At 46.9% G+C, this 26113-nt stretch overlaps 1 protein-coding gene across 1 annotated transcript in view; it reads right to left on the bottom strand.

Annotated features, from left to right (window-relative positions):
- LOC140185888 (prominin-1-A-like) overlaps window positions 1-26113 on the bottom strand; it is a 95868-nt gene that overhangs the window by 46233 nt on the left and 23522 nt on the right. The window contains 6 exon segments of the mRNA XM_072239692.1: window positions 5381-5455; window positions 6787-6983; window positions 9853-9942; window positions 10520-10583; window positions 15184-15304; window positions 19364-19569. Coding sequence (XP_072095793.1) covers window positions 5381-5455; window positions 6787-6983; window positions 9853-9942; window positions 10520-10583; window positions 15184-15304; window positions 19364-19569 — 753 coding nt within the window.

The raw sequence follows: 26113 nt of genomic DNA, 5'->3' as shown, positions 1-26113 counted from the left end.
GGCTGTGGCTCAAAAGAGGGGAGCCATGGAGTCATAAGTAGCTAGCCATCTGGACACAAGCTGGGGTCTGATCAGCTCCGGCTGGGTCACCTGGAGGAGGTTGTATGATGTTGAAAGACCCGAAACACCCGATGATTCCAGGAACATCACTGAAGATGGGTCCAGGAGCATCAATAGATGTATGTACACAACATTCTGAGGCTGTGCCCTCTGGGCCTAGACTCCCCCACTATTGGAAACCTCCTTTCCATGTCCACACTATCTAGGCTTTTCAATATTTGATAGATTAACCTCTGTTTCTCAACAAACACTGCCTGCTCTGCTGAATATGTCCTCCGTTTCATTTTCTGTTTCAGATTGTAAACGGGTCTTTTTGCAATTTTGTTCCACGATATCCTGATAAATAAAGATGGATATTATTGTCTATCTCTGAACTCATGGTGCTGATGAACTTTCTGCAAGACTCCTGGGTAAAAAGTCATTCCTACCATATCTTGCATTTACGTGCCCCCCCCGCCTTTTAGCCTGAGACCCGGGATTTCACAATTTTCTAATCTCAGACGTTGCCTGGGAATGATAGTGTCAACTTTATTTCTTGGCCAACAGGCAGAAAGATCATGGGAGGGCAGTTTGCGTCCTCTGCTGATGAATTCAGCATCCCAGCAGATGAATCAATGGATGCTTCGTCACGTATAATCATGGATGAACCATAATACTGCAATCTTTTGAGCGCCAGATACAAGGCATTCAAGTTTGCTGACAAAGAAAGATACAAGAGATCCAGGTGCAATCTCCCGAAAGCCATCTCATGGGCAAAAAATAAATTCTGGACTAAAGCTGAATGAATGGAGGATGCTTGACAGTTGTGGCAGGGCTTGAGTACTGCCACCGCTTATAAAGTTAAATCAAAGCGACAACAGGGCTTTGCTTCCAGATGAGCTCAATGCCTTCTACGCTCGCTTTGACTGTCAAATCATAGAGGGACCATCACAAACTCCCACATCCCCCGATGATCCTATCATTTCAGTCTTTGAGACCAATGTGTGAGCAGCTTTCAGAAGATTGTGAACCCACGAAAAGCATCCAGCCCGGGCAAGGTACCTGGCCAAGTACTAAAAACTTATGCTGGTGTTCACTAAGATCTTTAACCTCTCACTTTGGCAGTGTGCGGTACCCATCTGCTTCAAGCAGGCTTCAGTTATACCGATGCCTCAGAAGAACATGGTAACCTGCCTCAATGACTATCATCCTCAGTGATGAAGTGTTTTGAGAGGGTGATGATAAAACATATCAACTCCTTCTCCAGAAGTGACTTGTATCCATTCTAGTTTGCCTACCAGAGCAACAGGTCCAGAGCAGGTGCATCTCATTGCCTCATCACTCAACCCTGCAACACCTGGACAGCAAAGATGCATACATCAGAATGCTCTTTATCAATTATAAACTAGCATTCAATGCCATCATCCCTTCAAATCAATAAGCTCCAAGACCTGGGCCTCAATACCTCCTTGTGCAATTGGATCCTTGACTTCCTCACCTGCAGACCCCAGTCATTTCAGATCAGCAGCAACATCCTCTCCATGACCTCCATCGGCAGCACGAAACTGTGTATTTTGCCCCCTGTTTTACTCACTTTACACAATGATTGTGAGGCTAAGCACAGCTCCAACATCATAATTAAGCTTGCTGATGACATCACCGTTGCTGGCAAAATCGAAGTTGGTGATTGGAGGGAGGGAGATTGAAAACCTGGCTGAGTGGTGCCACAACAACCTCTTACTCCATATCAGCAAGACCAAGAAACTGATCATAGACTTCAAGAGAAGGGAACCAGAGGTCCATGAGCTAGTACTGATTGGAGGATCAGAAGTTAGCAACTTTAACTTCCTAGGTGTTATTATTTCAGAGGACCTGTCCTGGGCCAACCGTGTAAGTTCAAATACGAAGAAAGTGTCACAACACCTCTACTTCCTGAGGTGTTTGTTAAGTTAGGGGGTCAGATAGGCGATTCTGTGGACGCGGGAAAGAAAAGTGGATGGTAATTTGCGCCCCAGGTGCCAGGGTCCAGGATGTTTCTGATCGCATCCATGATATCCTGAAGTGGAAGGTGAACAGCCAGAGGTCGTGGTACATATTGGTACCAATGACATAGGTAGGAAAAGAGAGCAGGTCCTGAAACAGACTGCAGGGAGTTAGGAAGGAAATTGAGAAGCAGGACCTCATAGGTAGTAATCTCGGGATTACTGCCTGTGCTATACGACAATGAGTTTAGGAATAGTGTGAGGTGGAGGATAAATGTGTGTCTGAGGGATTGGAGCAGGGGCAGGGATTCAGATTACTGGATCATTGGGACCTCTTTTGGGGCAGGCATGACCTGTACAAAAAGGACGGGTTGCACTTGAATCTGAGGGAAACTAATATCCTGGCAGGGACGTTTGCTAAGGCTATGGAGGAGAGTTTAAACTGGAATCGCTGGAGGGTGGGAACCGAACTGAAAAGACAAAGGAAGGGGTTGTTGGCTCACAAATGGAGAAAGCTTGGAGACAGTGTGAAAGGAAGGATAGGCAGGGGAAAGAGAGGGGATGCAATCAGACCGATGGTTTGAGATGTGCCAATTTTAATGCAAGAAGCATCATGAACAAAGTGGATGAGCTTAGAGTGTGGATCAGTATTTGGAACTATGATGTTGTGGCCATTACAGAGACTTGGATGGTTCAGGGGCAGGAATGGTTACTTCAAGTTCCAGGCTATAGCTGTTTCAGAAAGGACAGGGAGGGAGGCAAAAGAGGTGGGGCATGGCACTGCTGATCAGAGATAGTGTTACAGCTGCAGAAAAGGAGGGAGTCATGGAGGGATTGTCCACTGAGTCTCTGTGGGTGGTAGTTTGAAACAGGAAGGGGTAAATAACTCTACTGGGTGTTTTTTATTGACCATCCAATAGTAGCAGGGACATCGAGGAGCAGATAGGGAGACAGATTCTGGAAAGGTGTAATAACAGGGCTATCCCAAATATTGATTGGCATCTCCCTAGAGCAAGAGGTTTAGATGGGGTGGAGTTTTTTAGGTGTGTTCAGGAAGGCTCATGACACAATATGTAGATAGGCCTACAAGAGGAGAGGCTGTACTTGATCTGCTATTGGTTAGTGAACCTGGTCAGGTGTCAGGTCTCTCAGTGGGAGAGCATTTTGGAGATAGTGATCACAATTCTATCTCCTTTACCATAGCATTAGAGAGAGATAGGAACAAACAAGTTCGGTATGTTCCAATGAGACAGGGAATGGATGAGAAGGAACAGGAACTGTGGTGTACAAAGTTTGTTGAAAATCTTGTCAAGAAGAAAAGAAAAGCTTACCAAAGTTTAAAAAAAACTGGGTAATGATATAGATCTAGAAGATTATAAGGCTAGCAGGAAGGAGCTTAAGAATGAAATTAGGAGAGCCAGAAGGGGCCATGAGAAGGCCTTGGCGAGCAGGATTAAGCAAAACCCCAAAGCATTCTACAAGTATGTGAAGAGCAAGAGGATAAGACATGAAAGAATAGGATCAATCAAGTGTGACAGTGGAAAAGTGTGTATGGAACCGGAGGAGATAGCAGAGGTACTTAATGAGTACTTTGCTTCAGTATTCACTGCGGAAAAAGATCTTGGCGATTGTAGGGATGACTTACAGCAGATTGAAAAACTTGAGCATGTAGACATTATGAAAGAGAATGTGCTGGAGCTTTTGGAAAGCATCAAGTTGGATAAGTCTCCGGGACCAGATGAGATGTACCCCAGGCTACTGTGCGAGGCGAGGGAGGAGATTGTTGAGCCTCTGGCAATGATATTTGCAATATCAATGGGGATAGGAGAGGCTCCTGAGGTTTGAAGGTTTGCCGATGTTGTTCCCTTATTCAAGGGAAGGAATAGAGATAGCTCAGGAAATTATAGACCAGTGAGTCTTACTTCAGTGGTTGGTAATTTGATGGAGAAGATCCTGAGAGGCAAGATTTATGAACATTTGGAGAGGCATAAAAAGCAGGTCGTGCCTTATGAGCCTGATTGAATTTTTTGAGGATGTGACTAAATACATTGATGAAGGTAGAGCAGTAGATGTAGTGTATATGGATTTCAGCAAGGCATTTGATAAGGTACCCCATGCAAGGCTTACTGAGAAAGTAAGGAGGCATGGGATCCAAGGAGACATTGTTTTGTGGATCTAGAATTGGCATGTTCACAGAAGGCAAAGTGTGGTTGTAGACGGGTCATGTTCTGCATGGAGGTCAGTGACCAGTGGTGTGCCTCAGGAATCTGTTCTGGGACCCCTACTTTTCGTGATTTTTATAAATGACCTGGATGAAGAAGTGGTGGGATGGGTTAGTAAATTTACTGATGACACAAAGGTTGGAGGTGTTGTGGATAGTGTGGAGGGCTGTCAGAGGTTACAGTGGGACATTGATAGGATGCAAAACTGGGCTGAGAAGTGTGAGGTGGTTCATTTTGGTAGGTCAAATATAATGACAGAATATAGTATTAGTGGTAAAACTCTTGGCAGTGTGGAGGATCAGAGGGATCTTGGGGTCCGAGTCTATAGGACACTCAAAGCTGCTATGCAGGTTGACTCTGTGGTTAAGAAGGCATACGGTGCATTCGTCTTCATCATCTGTGGGATTGAGTATAAGAGCCGAGAGGTAATGTTGCAGCTGTATAGGACCCCGGTCAGACCCCACTTGGAGTACTGTGCTCTGTTCTGGTCGCTTCACAGGAAGGACGTGGAAACCATAGAAAGGGTGCAGAGGAGATTTATAAGGATGTTGCCTGGATTGGGGAGCATGCCTTATGAGAATAGGTTGAGTGATCTTAGCCTTTTCTCCTTGGAGCAGTGGAGGATGAGAGGTGACCTGATTCATTTTCAAGGACTCTTCATCTCATGTTCTCGATATTTATTGCTTATTTATTATAATTTCATTATTATTTGTTTTTGCTCTCTCTTTGTATTTGCACTTTGTTGTCTTTTGTACAGTGGTGGAATGCCCAAGTTGGTGCGGTCTCTCATTGATTCTGTTATGGTTATTATTCTACTATGGAGTTATTGAGTATGCCCACAAGAAATTGGATCTCGTGGCTGTATATGGTGACATATACTGTGTGTGCTGCAATAAATTTACTTTGAATTTTCGAACTTTGAAGAGATGAGGAGATTCACAGCCCACTACCCTCAAAATCAGCTACCCAGGAAGGCAGAGAGAGAGAGAGGGAATATATTTTCATTTTGGTAGGCTAGGTTTGCATCTGGGGAATCTTGTGTTTGTGTACCATTACTAACACGACTCAGTAAAAAGTTTAATCTCACTGCTCCTTTGTCAATCTTCCTCCGCGCATACATAACGAGAAACTCTATACCTTTTGTACAAGGGATTGGAGGTCCGAATCCACAACTTGCTTCATGGCATTGGTCATGACGTCCATGTTAGGAATCTGTCAGAAGATCAGAAATGAATTGTGTGTAGAGTTAACACAACGCATTACCATTGCTGATTCCCCCAACATCCACACTCAAGGATCAAAGGAGCAGTTGAAGCAGCTATATTGAACTGAAGGTCCCTGGGCCCTGTTGTAGAACATAGGAATCTTAGAGTACAGGTTACTGGCTCCCTTAAAACAGAGTCACAAGTAAATCAGGTGGTGAAGCAAGCTTTCGGCATACTGGCTTTCAGCAGTCAGGGCACTGAATACGGAAGCTGGGAGACAGACACAGATGGCTGTGGAGGCCAAGTCATCAGGTATATTTAAAATGTAGTTTGATAAGTCTTCGATTAGCCAGGGTGTCAAATGTTATGGGGAGAAGGCAGGCGAGTGGGGTTGAGTGGGATAATAAATCAGCCATGATAGAATGGTGGACTATATTTGATGGGCCGAATTGCCCAATTCTTCTCCTAATGTCTAATATTTGGTTATATTGTGATTGTACAAGATGTTGACGAGGTCATTGGTGTATTAGATTATCGAACGTTACACTACAATACAGGCCCTTCAGCGACAACATTATGCCGACATTTTAACCTACTATAAGATCAAGCTAACCCTCCATCCTTTTTCCATTCATCCATGTACCTACCCAAGAGTCTCTGAAATGTTCCTCACATATCAGCCTCCAGCAGAAACCCTGGCAGTGCGTTCTACGCACCCATCAGTCTCTGTGTTAGAAACCTACCTCAGCCACTCCCCCACTACACTTTCCTCCAATCACCTTAAAATGATGCCCTCTCTCATTAGCTATCTTCACCCTGGAGAAAAGTCTCTGGCTGCCTGCTCTATCTATGCCTCTTATCATCTTGCAATTCAGTTAACTGCTGTGTCCAGCTTTGCTCGCACTGTTACAGGAAAGATGTGCTTAAATTGGAAAGCGTGCACAGATGATTAACAAGGATTTTGCCAGGACCCAAGTGGCTGAGTTATGGGGAGAGGATGGACACGTGGACCGCTACTCCTCAGAGTGTAGGAGATTGAGGGGTGATCTCATTACTTTACTGGGCTGTGTGCTGGCAAAAACATTTTTCAGTCACGCCATTAATAAACTGCTCCAAGATGGTTTGCGGTAGAGGCATCAAATAACGTCCAACACGAAGCCATGGATGGGAGCGACAAAGGAAAGAGCTAAAAGAGGAAACTTTTAAGCAAAGCTGAGAAGAAGGAGGGATGGAGCAGTTTCCGGACAGGCAGGGATGCCGTGGATGGTGTGATGCAGCTAGGAAGATTGGGGAAGAGGGCCGGACGAGATGGAGAGAGGAGACTGGAAGGTCCCGTACCATGGAAAAATTGGCGAGAGGGGTGAGCCCAGTCACCAGGCCCTGGCTGCTGGTACAATTGGATCCACAATGAATGAGGGTCTTGTTCATGCTCTGTTGGATGTCGCTCAGATTCTTCTGGAGATACTCTTGCTGCTGGATCAGCTTTGCCACTGTGTTGTTGATCTGCAGAAGTCTGTTGTTCATTTCCTGGATGTCTGTGAATGAAACACTTGGAATGTTTGGACCGGAGAGATGGAACCAGAATCCCAAAGATCAAACACTGCCTTTCAGCTGTTCCCTGTTGGGGGACAGTTTACTCCCAGTTTCAATCCCACAGCCTAACGGCTTTATGGTAAGCAAACCTCACACTCAACTGAACAGCCCCGGGCTGGAAGTGGCAGCGCGCTAGCCTAGTGGTTAGTGCAACTTTTCACGGTGCCAGCAACCGGAAGATCAGGGTTCGATTTCTGCCGCTGTCTGTAAGGAGTTTGTACTTTCTGTCCATGACCGTGCAGGCTTCCTCCCACATTGCAAGGTACAGGTTCGGGTTAGTAAATTGTGGGCATGCTCTGTTGGCACCAGGAGCCTGGCAACACTTGGCACATCCTCGGACTGTGTTGGTTGCTGACACAAACAATTGCATACTGTATGTTTCGACGTACATTTGACAAACAAAGCTCATCTTCATCTCTCCTCTGAAGGCTCTCCTCCATCTCACTCTCCCACCACACACTCTGGCCTTATTTCACAAACGTACACACACTTCATTCCTCAAATTCTAAGGTAACACAAAAATATTTATTCATTGTAAATCACTCTGCAAGATATACCATTCCGCTTCTTTATAGGATTGACATTAGAACCACCTGATGTCATTATTTTTCTTCACTGTCCATTCCACCAGTAAGTCCAATCTCTTGGGACACCGTGGTGGGAGTATCTGAAACTGTGGCCTTTCCCCACTTGGATGGCTGCACCAATTTTCACCATTTCCCTCTACATGCAGACGTGGACCTGGTATTGAGCCAGTCTAAATCCTCACGCAGGTTCTCACTCCCTTCATCCATGTCCTCTGTGCCATATTCTTACGACTGCCCTTCTGAATCTTTCCCATGTTGTGGGTATGGCCGTTGCTCCCACTCTGTCCCTAACCAGAGCCAGTATATCCTATTGAACCAAGGGTACCTGGCGAAGCCAATACAGAACCAGTCCCACTCTGGTGATTACACACATCTCATGGATACAACTGGAGAACTGGAAGTTTTGGATCAGGAACGAAGACCCTGGGTCTGTGAACCTCTGTGATTCCACCGGGGAAGTCGGGTGTTATGTTTTGTAACTCGAAAACTAATCAAAAGGAAAGCACGGGAAAGCCGGGGGAAGATGTGCCTACTCTTTGTTAGTGAGGCGTGCACATGTGATATGGTAGCATCATGGAGTAGTTAGATGCAAAACAAAACCTCCCTCTGCACTGTCCCACCACACACTCCCAGGACAGGGACAGCACGGGTTAGATACAGAGTGAATCTCCCTCTACACTGTCCCATCACACACTCCCAGGACAGGGACAGCACGGGTTAGATAGAGTGAAGCTCCCTCTACACTGTCCCATCACACACTCCCAGGACAGGGACAGCACGGGTTAGATACAGAGTGAAGCTCCCTCTACACTGTCCCATCACACACTCCCAGGACAGGGACAGCACGGGTTAGATACAGAGTGAAGCTCCCTCTACACTGTCCCATCACACACTCCCAGGACAGGGATAGCACGGGTTAGATAGAGTGAAGCTCCCTCTACACTGTCCCATCACACACTCCCAGGACAGGGACAGCACGGGTTAGATACAGAGTGAAGCTACCTCTACACTGTCCCATCACACACTCCCAGGACAGGGACAGCACGGGTTAGATAGAGTGAAGCTCCCTCTACACTGTCCCATCACACACTCCCAGGACAGGGACAGCACGGGTTAGATAGAGTGAAGCTCCCTCTACACTGTCCCATCACACACTCCCAGGACAGGGACAGCACGGGTTAGATACAGAGTGAAGCTCCCTCTACACTGTCCCATCACACACTCCCAGGACAGGGACAGCACGGGTTAGATACAGAGTGAAGCTCCCTCTACACTGTCCCATCACACACTCCCAGGACAGGGACAGCACGGGTTAGATAGAGTGAAGCTCCCTCTACACTGTCCCATCACACACTCCCAGGACAGGGACAGCACGGGTTAGATACAGAGTGAAGCTCCCTCTACACTGTCCCATCACACACTCCCAGGACAGGGACAGCACGGGTTAGATACAGAATGAAGCTCCCTCTACACTGTCCCATCACACACTCCCAGGACAGGGACAGCACGGGTTAGATAGAGTGAAGCTCCCTCTACACTGTCCCATCACACACTCCCAGGACAGGGACAGCACGGGTTAGATACAGAGTGAAGCTCCCTCTACACTGTCCCATCACACACTCCCAGGACAGGGACAGCACGGGTTAGATACAGAGTGAAGCTCCCTCTACACTGTCCCATCACACACTCCCAGGACAGGGACAGCACGGGTTAGATAGAGTGAAGCTCCCTCTACACTGTCCCATCACACACTCCCAGGACAGGGACAGCACGGGTTAGATACAGAGTGAAGCTCCCTCTACACTGTCCCATCACACACTCCCAGGACAGGGACAGCACGGGTTAGATAGAGTGAAGCTCCCTCTACACTGTCCCATCACACACTCCCAGGACAGGGACAGCACGGGTTAGATACAGAGTGAAGCTCCCTCTACACTGTCCCATCACACACTCCCAGGACAGGGACAGCACGGGTTAGATAGAGTGAAGCTCCCTCTACACTGTCCCATCACACACTCCCAGGACAGGGACAGCACGGGTTAGATAGAGTGAAGCTCCCTCTACACTGTCCCATCACACACTCCCAGGACAGGGACAGCACGGGTTAGATACAGAGTGAATCTCCCTCTACACTGTCCCATCACACACTGCCAGACTAGGAACACACAGACGACCCCACCTCAGTCATTGCTCTTTTTCCGTACAAGCCTCTGGTGGTCATTACCTTGAGCCAAATTCCATGCTGCTGTCAGTGCTGGGTATGCACTTCCACCTAACTTCTCCTTAATGGATTCACCCAGATTCGAGCCAATATCTGAAAATGATAAGAGGTTCAAAGAAGACAAGCCAAATGAGAAACCCAGTCCAAGATGTCACCATTACAGCAAAATTGAAGTGTGCAGGTACACCATCAGCTGTAGGGAACAGTGACCTCATCCTCGTGCATCAGGGGCACATCAGACGGAGAACAAGAGTCTATCTTATCGTTCTAGGAGCCCATTCAAAAGTCTTACAACAGTAGGATAAAATCTGTCCTTGAGACTGGCAGTGCGCACTTTCGGGCTTTTGTGTTTTCTCCTGATCGGAGGGAGAGATGACCGAGAGAGAGAATTCTGGGGTGTGTGGGGTTTAGTTTGTTAGACTTCAGCTTCTGCAGTCTCTTGTGTCTCCATGTTAGCAGATGTTCAAGATGGTGACATTTAAAGATAAGAGATACAGAGAATGGGCAGGTGCGGGGGTGATCCTGATCTTAATCCAGGTGTCAGTAATTCATATATTTAACCAAACGTGGCCCATACTGGTGATCAGAATGCTTGTAAGGGGCTGGCTTTTCAACCTGGAGCCGAACACGCTGATATCGATTAGCGGAGTGCCAAAGCATCTTAACTTACTGTCCAGGTTAGCCGTGACGAGCATCACTGGAATAGAGGTGCCGTTTGTGATGGCTGTGACTTGCTGGAAGAAACAATTTGGAAGAGAAATTATAATAATCTCAGGTGCGCGGTTCCTGGAACCCACATATGCAAAAGACGCAGCTCGTGATTAGGGATTTTCTTTCAAGCAGCAGTTTGGGGAGATTTACATGATCAAAAACACGCCCATAATTTGAATGGCCAACTGGATACATGTACGAATAGACAGTGTTGTAAGTATACCATCGGGGTGGAGGGGTGGAGAAGGTAGTTGGCTTTATTGGTCAGGACATTAAGTACGGAAGTTGGGATGTCATATTGCAGTAGTAATGTGTTGGCGAGGCCAACTGTCGAGAATCGTCTTCGGCAGGGGTTCCCAACCTGGGATCCACAGACCACTCGTCAATGGTAGGGGTTCATGCAATAAACATGGTGGGGAACCTCTGCTCACACTGTCATGAGAACGAAGCCGTTAAGCTGAAAAGAGAGTAAGAAGATTTAGACCATAAAACCATAAGACACAGGAGCAGAATTAGGCCATTTGGCCCATCGAGTCTGCTCCACCATTCGATCACGGCCGATTCTTTTTTCCCCTTCTCCCCATAACCTTTAACGTCATGTCCAATCAAGAATCTATTAAGATCTGCCTTAAATATACCCAACGAATTCACCACCCTCTGGCCTAAGAAGTTTCTCTGCATCTCTGATTTAAATGGATGCCCCGTATCCAGAGGCTGTGCCCTCTTGTCCTAGACTCCCCCACCATGGGAAACATTCTTTCCACACCTACTCAGTCAAGGCCTTTCAACATTTGAAAGGTTTCAATGAGATCCCCTCTCATCCTAAATTCCAGCAAGTACAAACCCAGAGCCCATACGTTCCTCATATGACAACCCTTTCATTCCAGGAATCATCCTTGTGAGCCTCCTCTGAACCCTCTCCAATGCCAGCACGTCTTTTCTGAGATGAGGAGCCCAAAACTGTTCACAGTACTCAAGGTGAGGCCTCACCAGTGCCTTATAAAACCTCAGCATCACATCCCTGCTCTTGTATTCTAGACCTCTTGAAATGAATGGTCTTAAATCATAAAGCTGAGAAGAGTGCAAAGATGATTTATCAGAAAGTTACCTAAATTTATAGGGAGACATTGGGCAGACTAGAACTTTATTCCTTGGAGCCCAGGCACCTTATGGAAATATGCAAAAATCATGAGGCACATAGACAGTATGAATGTACATCGTTCTTCTCCATGAGAAAAAGAATCAAATCTAGATGGCATAGGTTTAAGGTTAGAGGGGAGAGATTTAACAAGGACCTGAAAGGCAACTGCTTCACACAGAGAGTGGTGGGTACATGAAATGAGAAGATTTGAGGCAAATATTATAATGGATGGAAAAGTTTTAGAGGGTTTGGGCCAATTGTTGGCAAGTGGGACTGGCTGGGGTGCTCACCGTGGACCATATGGGTTGAAGGGACGGTATCCATGCCATATACTCTAAGAATCTATGACGCTGTTACAAATCTAGACCTGAATTACATGTGTTACACAACACAATGGCCCTGCTGCCTCACGGCGCTCTGCACCCATGTCCGATCCTGACATTGGGTGCTGTCTGAGTGAAGTTTGTACGCTCTGCTTGTCATCACCTGGGTCTTCCCTGGTTTTCTGCCACATCCTATTACAATAGGGAACAGGAGGCTGTTTCCTCCATGGCTTTGTAACTCCAGGGACCCCGGCTCGACCTGGGCTCAGCTGCTGTCTGTGTGCAGTGTGAACTTTCTCCCTGTGACGGTGTGAGTTTTCCCCGGGTGCTCCAGCTTCTACTTCGCAAAGGTGGTCAGTTGATCAACCAGTGTAGGCCAAGGGGGGGGGGGGAGGGAGGTTTTGATGGGTGTGTATGAGTGAATATCAACCGAGCACAGCGTCCACACCAAGGTGAAGGTATACCAGAGCTGCGTTCTGTCCACACTCTTGTACAGGTCAGAATGACCTTGCCAAGCTGTTGTCATTCCACACCACGAGCCATTGGAACATCCTCCGTATTTTCTGGCCAAGAAAGATCTCCAACCATGCCCTACTCCTTCAGTGTCACCAAGAGGACATGGCCACCGTCATCATGAGGAATGTTGGAGATGGATTGGGCATGTGACGTGAAGAGAGGCCAACTCTATCATCAAGACAGCACTTAACTGAGGGGCAGAGGAAATGGGGGAGACTGAAGGCAACTTGACACCGTGCTGTAGAGGCAGAAATGAGGACCCTGAACCACACCAGCAGCACAATATAGAAACTGGCCAAGGACAGACAGAGATGTAGGATCTTCATTGCTGCCCTAAACACCAGCAGCACAACAGGCGGTAACTTTAAACTGTATGAATGAATAACCTTTAGAGATAAAGGAAAATGGGGAGGAGGGAGCCAACAATGACTGGATGGTCCAAATAGCCTCCTGTTAGTGTAAGGTACAAGTACAGAACCAACGGTGAGATTTAGTGAAGGCATTTATCATATTGAGAGGGAAAAGGAGATACATTTTTTGGAGAGCTGGTGAGCAAATACTCAAAGAGAATTAGTGAGATGGGAGAGTATTCTTTAATGCCTGTAGATATTGTAATCTCAAAAGCATAACGAGAGAACAGCGGATTTGTTTGTAAAGGAAGGAAGTACATAGGATTGTGAGATGAATTGGGAGAGGTCTTTCACAGAACCAGCCCAGGTATAATGGCAGTTTGGCCTCCCTCTGTCAGTACAATTTTGGTAACAGGAACTTAAAAAGTTCAATAATGCAAATCTTTGAATTCAAAAGGTTTGCCTTTAGAAAGGGACACTTGGTCAGGCATCGCTCTCTCACCACCGCTCAGGCCCCAAGAATCCATCCAGGTGAGGCAACATTTCATCTACGAGTCTGTCGAGGTTATCTATTGCATCAGGTGCAAATCATCTAAATTGGTGAGACCCGATGCAGATTGTTGGACATCTGTCAGCCGCAAAAGACAGGATCTCCCTTTGGCTATCCATTTAATTTGGACTTCCCATTCCCATTCCAACTTGTTGGTCAATGGCCTCCTGTACTGCCACAATGAGGCTACACTCAGGTTGGAGAAGCAATGCTCCTACTCAGTCGGGGTACCCTCCAACCTGATGACACGCATATCGATTTCTCCAGCTTCTGGTAATATCTCCACCTCCCTTCATTCCCACTTTTTCCATTCCCCATTCTGCTTCTCATCTCACCTCACCTCTTCTCTAACCTGCCCTTGCCCCCCCCCCACCCCCTGGTACCCCTCCACCTTCCCCTTCTCTTAGGGTCCACTCTCCTCTCAGATTCCTCCTCTTTACTTCTTCCACCTATCCCCTCTCAGCATCTTACTTGATTCCCCCCTCCCCAACCCACCTACCTCCCTCCTCACCTGGTCTCACCTATCACCTGCTAACTTGTGCTCTTCCCTCTCTCCCCACCTTCCTTTTCTGGCGTCTGCCCCTTTCATTTCCAGTCTTGATGAAGGGCGCCAGCCCGAAATATCGACTGTTTTTTTCTCCTCTCTAGATGCTGCCTGACTTGTTGAGCTCCTCCAGCATTTTGTACATATGTGTTGGTCAGGCATGCAGCTGAAGGGGTTAATTTGCTCAGTGATAAGTCTGTATTGCAGAAATAAATCCCGCCGTTGCCTGTGAGGAGTTTGTATGTTCTCCCCGTGACCGTGTGGGTTTCCTTCGGGGGCTTCACTTTCCTTCCGTAGTCCAAAGAAGGACTGGTTGGGAGGTGAATTGGTCATTGTAAATTGTCCTGTAATCACGTTTGGATTAAATCAGGGGATTGCTGGGTGGCGTGGCTCGAAGGGCCAGAACGGTGAATTCTGTGCTGTATCGCAATAAAAATAAACAATAAACAGGGAGTGAATTCAGAAATCTGTGGTGCAGAGGGACTTGGGAGTTCCCACGCTGGATTCCTTGAAGGTAAACTTACAGGTTGACTGGGTGGTAAGGAAAGTAAATGCAATCTTAGCATTTATTTCAGGGTGACTGGAATATAAAAGCAAGGATGAGGCTTTACAAAGCACTGGCCAGACCACACTTGGAGTATTGTGAGCTGGTTTGGTGTGCTGGCATTGGAGAGGGTCCGGAGAAGGTTCATGAGAATGGTAAGGTTAACACATGAGTAGTGTTTGAATGCTCTGGGCTTTACTCTACTCATTGGAGAATGCTCTACTTATTGGAGTTTCGAAGGATGTGGGGGATTCATTCAAACCTATTGAATATTGAAGTCCCTTGATTGAGTGAACTTGGAGAGGATGTTTCCTATAATGAGGGAGCTGGCGACCAGAGGGCACAGTGTCAGAATTAAAGGATGTCCTTGTAGAACAGAGATGAGGAGGGATTTCTTTGCTAGAGAGTGCCGAATCTGTGGAAATCATTGCCATGGATGGTTTGGTGGCCAAGTCAGTGGGTATATTTAAAGTGGAGGTTGATAGGTCCTGGGTTGGTCAGGGCATCAAAGGGAGAAGGCAGGAGGATGGGGTTGTGACGGATAATAAATGAGACATGATGGAATGGTGGAGCAGACTCGATGGGCTGAATGACCTAATTCTGCTCCAATGTCTTATGGTCTTAATGTGGCATTACCAGAAAAATGAAAACTTACAGTCGGGATGGTCATTATGTAGAGTTTTAAGTTTTCCAGGGTGTTGTTCAGCAGTTTCTCACCCTCCTGTACGGTTTCTGACGCCTTAGCATTGCTGACAAACATGCAGACACATCCTGCTCTGTAAGTGGAGAATCAGAAACAGGCTACCTTTATGTCTGTGCTTTACTCAAAAATGATCAATGTTTGACGTGCTTAATTTAGTCCTTGTAGTGAGACGCTTCTCCCTCTCTCTTTAGAGCTTCAAGAGTGTGGGTTCTAATTCTGTTCCTGAGATGTGGGGCACAAGTGGGAGACAGAGTTCAGACCACACTCCAGCAATGTGGGTATAAATAGCACTCAGACGGGTTCAAATCCCACTCCAGAGATTTGAGCAAACATACCCTGGTGATCATCCAATCCAGTGGTCAAAGTAACTTTATTGTCAAAATACGTCTATGTCACCATATACCACGCTGAGATTCGGTTTCCTGTGGGCATTTACAGTGAAGTAAAGAAATACAATAGGATTTATGAAAAACTGTAAATGACAAAGACTGACAAACATCCAATGTGCGAAAGATGACAAATCATGCAAATAAAAAAGTAAATAAGTAATAGTTAACTTGTAGACCCCTTGAAAGTGAGTCCATAGGTTGTGGCGCAAACACGAGGAAATTTGCAGATGCTGGAATTTCAAGCAACACACATCAAAGTTGCTGGTGAACACAGCAGGCCAGGCAGCATCTCTAGGAAGAGGTACAGTCGATGTTTCAGGCCGAGACCCTTCGTCAGGACTAACTGAAGGAAGAGTGAGTAAGGGATTTGAAAGTGGGAGGGGGAAGGGGAGATCCAAAATGATAGGAGAAGACAGGAGGGGGAGGGATGGAGCCAAGAGCTGGACAGGTGATAGGCAAAAGGGATATGAGAGGATCATGGGACAGGAGGTCCGGGAAGAAAGACAGGGGGGGGGAACCCAGAGGATGGGCAAGGGGTATATTCAGAGGGACAGAGGGAGAAAAAGGAGAGTGAGAGAAAGAATGTGTGTATAAAAATAAGTAACAGATGGGGTATGAGGGGGAGGTGGGGCATTAGCGGAAGTTAGAGAAGTCGATGTTCATGCCATCAGGTTGGAGGCTACCCAGACGAAATATAAGGTGTTGTTCCTCCAACCTGAGTGTGGCTTCATCTTTAAAGTAGAGGAGGCCGTGGATAGACATGTCAGAATGGGAATGGGACGTGGAATCCTCCCTTACCACCATTCAGGGCCCCAAACAGTCCTTCCAGGTGAGGCAACACTTCACCTGTGAGTCGGCTGGGGTGATATACTGCGTCCGGTGCTCCCGATGTGGCCTTTTATATATTGGCAAGACCCGACGCAGACTGGGAGACCACTTTGCTGAACACCTACACTCTGTCCGCCGGAGAAAGCAGGACCTCCCAGTGGCTACACATTTTAATTCCACATCCCATTCCCATTCTGACATGTCTATCCACGGCCTCCTCTACTGTAAAGATGAAGCCACACTCAGGTTGGAGGAACAACACCTTATATTCCGTCTGGGTAGCCTCCAACCTGATGGCATGAACATCGACTTCTCTAACTTCCGCTGATGCCCCACCTCCCCCTCGTACCCTATCTGTTACTTATTTTTATACACACATTCTTTCTCTCACTCTCCTTTTTCTCCCTCTGTCCCTCTGAATATACCCCTTGCCCATCCTCTGGGTCCCCCCCTCCCTTGTCTTTCTTCCCGGACCTCCTGTCCCATGATCCTCTCATATCCCTTTTGCCTATCACCTGTCCAGCTCTTGGCTCCATCCCTCCCCCTCCTGTCTTCTCCTATCATTTTGGAACTCCCCCTCCCCCTCCCACTTTCAAATCCCTTACTCACTCTTCCTTCAGTTAGTCCTGACAAAGGGTCTCGGCCTGAAACGTCGACTGCACCTCTTCCTAGAGATGCTGCCTGGCCTGCTGCGTTCACCAGCAACTTTTATGTGTGTTGCCTGGGTCAGGAGCCCTGATGGCTGAAGGGCAATAGCTGTTCCTGAACCTGGTGGTGTGGGTATCTCCTTCCTGATGGTGGCAGTGAGAAGAGGACATGGTCTGGATGAGGGGGTCCTTGATGATGGACGCTGCTTTCTTGTGGCAGTGCTCCACGTAAATATGCTCAATGGTGGGGAGACCCTTGCCTGTAATGGACTGGGCCGTGTTCACTGCCTTACCTCAGATGGTCAAACCAGAATATCCATCATCATGTTTGGTGATACTGGAATAGGAATTAGCTTATTATTGTCACATGCACGAAGGTACAGTGAAAAGCTTCTCGTGTATACTAATTTGTCTTATCGCACCAGGTTCAGGAACAGCTATTACCCTACAACCATCAGGCTCCTGAACCGCCATGGATAACCTTAATCACCACAACTCTAAACTGATTCCGTAACCTACCCGCTCACTTTCACGGACGTTTTACAACTCATTCTCTGTATCAATATTTTTATTGGCACAATTTGTCTTCTTTTGCACATTGGTTGTTTGACAGTCTTTGGCTATGTATAGATTTTTTTTGCAACTTGTATTGCATTTTTAATTACCTGTAAGTGCCTGCAAGAAAATGAAACTCAAGATGGTATTTAGTAACATATAGCTGCTTTGATAATAAATTACATTTTGACTTTGTTTATAATGAACAAACCATGACACAGTACATCGAGGAAGGACAATGCAGAATAGACAACAAGGTGCACTGTTCTGAGATCAGCTTCTAAACACGGATTATCACCGTCTGACATTAAACAGGTGTGGCTGCTGGATTTCCATTTGGGTACAAATGGAGCTTATCAAAAATAGTTGACCACTTCAATCTAAAAAATTGGTTATCGACTCATTCCATGTTGCAGGCAGAAGATCCACCTCCACCGTTTAGAGAGCTAACCAATCGTACAGTCGTGTCTCATTCCTTCAAGTCTTAACTGATGTCAAGGATTTAAACAATGGAGAGGTAGACATTAAGGCAACTCTCAATTCTCCAACTTCCTGAAGAAAAATAATTTAAATGTAATTTAATGTTTCATTGCAGCAAAAGTGCGGCCCATTACACTCACGTGTGTGATTGGACAGTGTAGAGGGAGTTTCACTCTGTGTCTAACCCGTGCTGTCCCTGCCCTGGGAGTGTGTGATGGGACAGTGTAGACGGAGCTTCACTCTGTATCTAACCCGTGCTGTCCCTGCCCTGGGAGTGTGTGATGGGACAGTGTAGAGGGAGTTTCACTCTGTGTCTAACCCGTGCTGTCCCTGCCCTGGGAGTGTGTGATGGGACAGTGTAGACGGAGCTTCACTCTGTATCTAACCCGTGCTGTCCCTGTCCTGGGAGTGTGTGATGGACAGTGTAGAGGGAGCTTCACTCTATCTAACCTGTGCTGTCCCTGCCCTGGGAGTGTGTGATGGGACAGTGTAGGGGGAGTTTCACTCTGTGTCTAACCCGTGCTGTCCCTGCCCTGGGAGTGTGTGATGGGACAGTGTAGAGGGAGCTTCACTCTGTATCTAACCCGTGCTGTCCCTGTCCTGGGAGTGTGTGATGGGACAGTGTAGAGGGAGTTTCACTCTGTGTCTAACCCGTGCTGTCCCTGCCCTGGGAGTGTGTGATGGGACAGTGTAGAGGCAGCTTCACTCTGTATCTAACCCGTGCTGACCCTGCAATGGAAGAATGTAGAGAGAGCCACACCTTCTCTAGGAGCCTTTGAAATCTGTGACTTTAAATTATCTTGTGTCCCTCTGGGCAGCTTATCCCATGCTGGAACATTGGAGAGTTTACACAGACACAAACATCCCCACCTCATCATCAAGGAATCTTCAAAAGCCAGTCAAAAGTTAATATCCCAAGAAATCAGCATCCATTATTAAGGATCCCATCATTCAGGACATGCCCTCTTCTCATTGTTACCATGAGGGAGAGGGACAGGACCCTGAACGCACACTCAGTGATTCAGAATTTGGATCTCTGAATGGACAGTCAACCCACAAACACTACCTCACTATTTTTTCCTTTACACCATTTACTAATTTTATTTTATCTTGTAGTTTATTATATTTTTAATCCTCGCACTGTACTGCAGCCACGGGAAAAGTTTAACGACACGTGTCAGTGATAGTGAAGGTGATCCTGAAGAGGAATAGTGTGGCTCCCAGCTCACTCACAGTATGACTGACGTGATCACAAACAGGGCCACGGCCAGCAGCCTCCTCCTGGTGTCCATCCACTTGGTCTGCTCCTGGTACATCTTCCCTCCACACCTCCCACAGCAGCGACAGCAGCAGAAACAGAGACCAACGAGGGGCATGAGGAGGAACAGGAGTATCCCAATGACGGTGCACACGATGTAACCGACCTCATACTGTACCACCTGGGGTGAGACAAGGTTAGAGATTAGAGCATGCGTCAGGTGAGAGTGAGGAGATCGGGATGAGGGTGGTGCTGGAAACTCTCGCCATGGAAAGAATCCCACCTGGATGCCTCTGCCCAGAACCATTGCAAAGTGCAGGAAGTTGTGGACACAACTCAGCACACCGAGGAAACCAGCTTCACTTCCACAGACTCTGTCTACACTTCTCACTGCCTCAGTAAAGCAGCAAAAATAATCAAAGACCCCACTCACCCTGAGCATTCTCTCTTCTCTCCCCTCCCTTCAGAGAGAAGATACAGAGGCCTGAAAGCATGTCCCACCAGGCTCAGGGGCGGCTTCTACCCCACTGTTATAAGCTGATAAAGATGAACTCCTCATCTCTCATTCTTACTTATCACAACCCTTGCACTTGATTCGTTTGACGGCACTGCAGTTTGTAACTGTCATATTACCTTCAGCAAACAACAAACAAGAGGAATTCTGCAGATGCTGGAAATTCAAGCAACACACATCAAAGTTGCTGGTGAACGCAGCAGGCCAGGCAGCATCTCTAGGAAGAGATACAGTCGACGTTTCGGGCCGAGACCCTTCGTCAGGACTAACTGAAGGAAGAGTGAATAAGAGATTTGAAAGTGGGGGGGGGGGAGATCCAAAACCATAGGAGAAGACAGGAGGGGGAGGGATGGAGCCAAGAGCTGGACAGGTGATAGGCAAAAGGGATACGAGAGGATCATGGGACAGGAGGTCCGGGGAGAAAGACAAGGGTGGGGGGAACCCAGAGGATGGGCAAGGGGTATTGGAGGAACAACACCTTATATTCCGTCTGGGTAGCCTCCAACCTGGTGGCATGAACATCGACTTCTCTAATTTCCGCTAATGCCCCACCTCCCCCCGTACCCCATCCGTTATTTATTTTTATACACACATTCTTTCTCTCTCTCTCCTTTTTCTCCCTCTGTCCCTCTGACTATACCCCTTGCCCATCTTCTGGGTTCCCGCCCCCGTTCCTTGTCTTTCTCCCTGGGCCTCCTGTCCCATGATCCTCTCATATCCCCTTTTCCAATCACCGGTCCAGCTCTTTCCATCCCTCCCCCTCCTGTCTTCTCCTATCATTTTGGATCTCCCCCTCCCCCTCCCACTTTCAAATCTCTTACTAGCTCTTCCGTCAGTTAGTCCTGACGAAGGGTCTCGGCCTGAAACGTCGACTGTACCTCTTCCTAGAGATGCTGCCTGGCCTGCTGCGTTCACCAGCAACTTTGATGTGTGTGACCTGCAGCATTCTGTTAACACGCGATTCTGCAGATGCTGAAAATTCTAAAGGGACTCGCCAGGTCAGTCAGCATCTATGGAGGGAATAAACAGCCGGTGTTGTGGGCTGAGACACTCCATCAGGACTGGAAAGGTAGGGGGCAGGAGTGAGGAGGGCTGAGGGAGTAAAACTAGTAGTTGAGGGGGAAGGAGAGATGAAGAAAGAAGAGGGGAGAGGTGGAAGAGGTAAAGAGCTGAAGAAGAGATATAATAAGACAAGAGAGTGGGCCACAGAGGAGAGGGAAGTGGTTTTCTCTCATCGATCTTGCTGAGGAAGATTGAAATCATTGAGCTGGGTTTGGAGGAAGAGCAAAGTGTTCAGCACCATTTCCCAGCCTCTTGCAAAGTTGTCTGTGTGTGACCAGTTTTCCTCTCTCTCTTCACACATCCCCCACCCCTCTCGCTCAGTGCTCCCAGAGAAGGTGTCTGTATGTGACCAGTTTTCCTCTCTCTCTTCACATATCCCTTGCCCCTCTCGCTCAGTGCTCCCAGAGAAGGTGTCTGTGTGTGACCAGTTTTCCTCTCTCTCTTCACACATCCCTCGCCCCTCTCGCCTGCTGCTGTCGGAGAAGGTGTCTGTGTGTGACAGCCTCTTTCTGACTCTCGCTTGGTACTCCCAAGGGAAGGTTCTTGATCTCGATCTCCCTCTCACTCGATGCTGTCAGCGGACGGTGCCAGAGCGAGGTTTAATTGACACAGATTGTAGATTTGGACTCTAATTCAGGTTGATGATGTGCTCTAGTTGTAGTTCTAATCGCTTTTTTTTTATTACTACTTGTGGGCGATTTTTGAATCAGGATGGCCTGCAAACAATAAACACTGAGCCAAGCTGTAGGGAAATATCTCGTACTTTCCCAGCATATATGCCGAATAAACTCTTCGCGGGCTTTCAGCCGGGTATAGGTATTAATTATAACTGACGTTTCAATGACATACTCCGCCATCTCCATCAGGGATGATGCCTGGGCACGTCTAGCCCGGTGGTATTTATACCCCCGTCGTCCATCCCTCCTGATTGCTTAGTCCGCATTCTGAAGTACTTCTCTTGATTTTGTGTTTAATATTCTGTGTTTTTGTTTGTTCTTATTTTTGGGTTGTCCTCTGTGCGATTTTTTTTGTGCTCTGGGGGGAGGGGATTTTGATATTTGTTGTTTTTCTTTGAAGAGGTTGATTTCATGGTTCTTGTTTCATGACCATCTGTGTGGAAGAGTAATCTCAGGGTTGTATACTACATACATACTTTGATAATAAATGTACTTTGAATCTTTTACAGTACCTTGATGTACTTGTGTATGAAAAAGAATTCTCTGAAACTCCCTTCTTTAATTCCCTTACATGCATCAATAAAAAATTGATTGCCAGCTCATACAGAGAATGACGTGCAAACTTGGTGACTCAGGATACATCTGGTGAAAGATCATCAACCCGAATACTTCTCTCTCCACAGCTGCTGTCCAATCTGACAAGTATCCCTAGTGTTCTCCATTTTATTTCAGATTTCCAGCATCTGCAGTACTTTGATTTTCAATCCGGCGGTGGGGTGGGGGGGGGTTCTTTTCTCTCCTGAAGTTAGTTGACTGAGGCAGCAAGATTACCAAACACAATTTCAATTTTCTTAATGCAATTCTAGTGTAAATTAAAATTAAACTGGCTGCTTTACTGAGGCAGCTAGAAGGATAGAGTCCATGGGGGGCGGGGGGAGACTGGAAGATGTAGGGGTGGGTACAATTACAACATTTAAGAAGACGTATGGGCAGGTACTTGGATAGGAGAGGTTTGGGGCATTAGTGGTTAAGTTCAGTTCAATGGGCTGACTCAGGAAGATACCTGATTGACACAAAACAGTTGAGATAAAGGGTCTGTTGCATGCTCTGTAACTCTGACTATGACAGATACAACCATATAACAATTATAGCACGGAAACAGGCCATCTCGGCCCTTCTAGATCAGGGGTCCACAACCTTTTCTGCACTGCGGACCGGTTTAATATTGACAATATTCTTGCGGACCAGCCTACCGGGGGGGAGAGGGTGGTGTAGGGTTGCCAATGGACAAGAGTAGCAGTCAAATGCATTGTGTTTACCCCAAGAAATTCTACAATGACCATGAAACCTGACGCAGGAACCAGTGCAAATGCGTGTACGTGCCGATTTTTTTTCTACCAGTTGTTTTTGGCAATTCTGTTCCGGGGGGGGGGGGTTAATCACGACCAGAATATAGGTGATAAGTGGCTAATACACTCAATTTCGTTTCTAGAAGGGTTTATCTAACAAATTTAATATTAAGCACACAGCGCATATTTTCTTTGCATGAATATAGTGATAAGTCAATTATCAGGGGAGGACAGGGGAGCTTGAAGTAAGTGTTGAACGAGCTTCCAATAGAAGTGGTAGAGGCAAGTTCGATATTATCATTTAAAGAAAAATTGGATAGGTTTATGGACAGGAAAGGAATGGAGGGTTATGGGCTGAGTGCAGGTCGGTGGGACTAGGTGAAAGTAGCATTTGGCACAGACTAGGAGGGCAGAGATGGCCTGTTTCTGTGCTGTAATTGTTATATGGTTATATAAGTCACATAAGTCAATAGCATCATAACATTTTAAGTAACGTTTGGATATTAAACACACTGCACATATTTTCCCCGTATGAACATATAAAACCATTGCAACACACCAATATCACTGAATCATTGGGAGCCCTGGGCTTGTTTCTCTGCAACAACATGGTCCTATCGAGGGGTGACGGGAGACAGCGATAGTTCCTTACGTCCAGTCTATTCCGCAATTTAGTTTTTGTTACATTCATTGCAGAGATATGTTGGAAATGGAAGCAACGTTTTTAGTGCTTTCGTGGCTATCTCAGGATATTTAGCCTTGACTTTGATCCAGAATGCCGGCAGAGATGTTATGTCAAACATACTTTTCAGCCCGCCGTCATTTGCAAGCCCGAGGAGTTGATCTCCTTCCCGCGCTGACATGGATGACGTGCGGGTAATGACCTCATGTGCGTTCAAGTTCAACAGTGTGTGACAGGGAATGAGGAAAGGTGCAACTGACTCATATCGTTTCATATCACCAAATCATATCGTTTCCTAGCGGCCCGGTAGCACATGCTTTGTGGCCCGGTACCAGTCCGCGGCCCGGTGGCTGGGGACCGCTGTTCTAGATCACTGCTTTCTCTTTGCTACGCACACCAAAATGCTGGGGGAACTCAGCAGGTCGGGCAGCACCAATGGAAAAGAGTAAACAGACTCTCCTTCTAGACTGGAAAGGAAGGGGGAAGATGTCTGAAGTAAAAAGCTTGGGGTGGGGCAAAGGGGAAGGAGGCAACGTGGAAGGTGGTAGGTGAAGCCAGGTGGGTGGGAAAGGTCAAGGGCTGGAGAAGAAGGAGGTGGGCAATAGGAGAAAAGGAAGGAGGAGGGGAACCAGGATGAGGCAATAGGCTGGTGAGAAGAAGTGGAAGGTTAGGGTGGGGATAGAGGAAGAGCTGAGGGGAGAAGAGGAAATTTGTTTACTGGAAGGAGAAATTGATAATCCTGCTGTCAGGTTGGGGCGTACCCAGATGGAATACAAGGCATTGCTCCTCCACCTGAGGTGGCCTCATCTTGGCACAAGAGGAGGCCATAGACCAACACGTCCGAATGGGAATCAGAATTAAAATGTTTGGCTATCGGGAAGTCACACTTGTGACGATGTCTCTTTTCTATCACATTAACACCAGTCAAGTGTTGCAGGACAAAAAGCTGTGCTAACAATGGCTCCAAAGGTTGTGACATCATTCAAATCCTACACGGCTTTGAGTTCACTAGTTTTCCTCAAGGTAATTTGAAATTCTGCGCATGATTGATAAGTATTCACCTTACACTGTAATAAGATAGAAAATACTGCCAACTTTGAGAGAAATAACTGACACAAGGATATGCTGGTTTTGGAGAAGGTGCTTAGGAGATTCACCAGGGTTTTATTTTGGGTTTCTGTGTTTCGTAGCTGCCTGTTAGGAGACAAATCTCAAGGCTTACGTAATTCAATAATAAATGTACTTTGAACTAAGGTGTTCCCTGAGAAGGAACATTTCATAAGACCATAAGAGAAAGGAGCAGAATTAGGCCATTTGGCCCATCTAGTCTGCTCTGCCAGTTTGTCATGGCTGATCCATTTTCCCTCTCAGCCCCAACCTCCTGCCTTCTCCCCGTATCCCCTCATGCCCTGACTGATCAAGAACCTCTCAACCACTGTCTCAAGTATACCCACTAAGTATTTCACTTTTCTGAGTGATTCTGGATAGGCTGGGTATAAACTCTCATCTGAAATTCATCCAGCAAATTCTGCTAGCAGAGTTTAAAATGAGCTGTCAGCATTCGGTTCTCAGCTGAAGGTGGTCTCTGCAGTACCTCAGGGGTGTAGAAAGGTGTGGGGAGAAGGTAACCGTGAGACAGTGGCAGAATATGGCATTCAGGAAGCTAGGTGGGAGGTGACAGGATCGCAGAGTCAGAGAGAGATTTAGCACAGAATCAGGGCTTTCAACCCACCAAGACTGATAGCCACTCTTTACACAAATCTGGTGTTATTGTCTCCACATTTCTTGACTTGACGTACAAAGTGATAAGAAACAGAGATCGAGTGGACAGCCAGCACCTATTTCCCCAGGGCAGAAATAGCTAATACGAGAGGGCATAATTTTAATGCGATTGGAGGAACGTTTAGCGGGGAGGGGATGTCAGAGTTAAGTTCTTCACACTGAGAGAGGTGGGTGCATGGAACGTGCTGCCAGGGTTGGTGGTAGACACAGATACATTCGGGGCATTTAGGGGAAGTTAACAATCCTCCAGTGACTTGAGGAATGAGGACAACCATCTCACCCAAAAGCTTCAGAGCTGAGTGTTTGTACCAGGGAAAGATTGATTGATTGCAACACACACCAAATGCTGGAGGAACACAGCAGGTCAGGCAGCATCTGTGAAGGGGAATAAACCGTCAACGCAGGAGTGGTGGTAGAGGCAAGTATGTTAGGGAGATTTCAGAGACTGTTAGATAGGCACATGAATGAAAGAACAATGAAGGGCTATATAGGAGGGAAGGGTTAGATTGATCTTAAAGTAGGTAAAAAGGTCGGCACAGTACAATGCGCCAAAGGGCCTGCACTATGCTGTATGTTCTAATCTCATCATTTACCTTCTAACTTCAGACCAGGAATAACTTACGGAGGCCAATTAACCAACCCGACCACATGTCGTTGAG

The sequence above is a fragment of the Mobula birostris genome, chromosome 21 (assembly GCF_030028105.1).
Source record: "Mobula birostris isolate sMobBir1 chromosome 21, sMobBir1.hap1, whole genome shotgun sequence".
In the NCBI taxonomy this organism is placed as follows: Eukaryota; Metazoa; Chordata; class Chondrichthyes; order Myliobatiformes; family Myliobatidae; genus Mobula; species Mobula birostris.
Note: the sequence above shows the minus strand (reverse complement) of the source record. Positions and strands in the feature narration are given on the sequence as shown.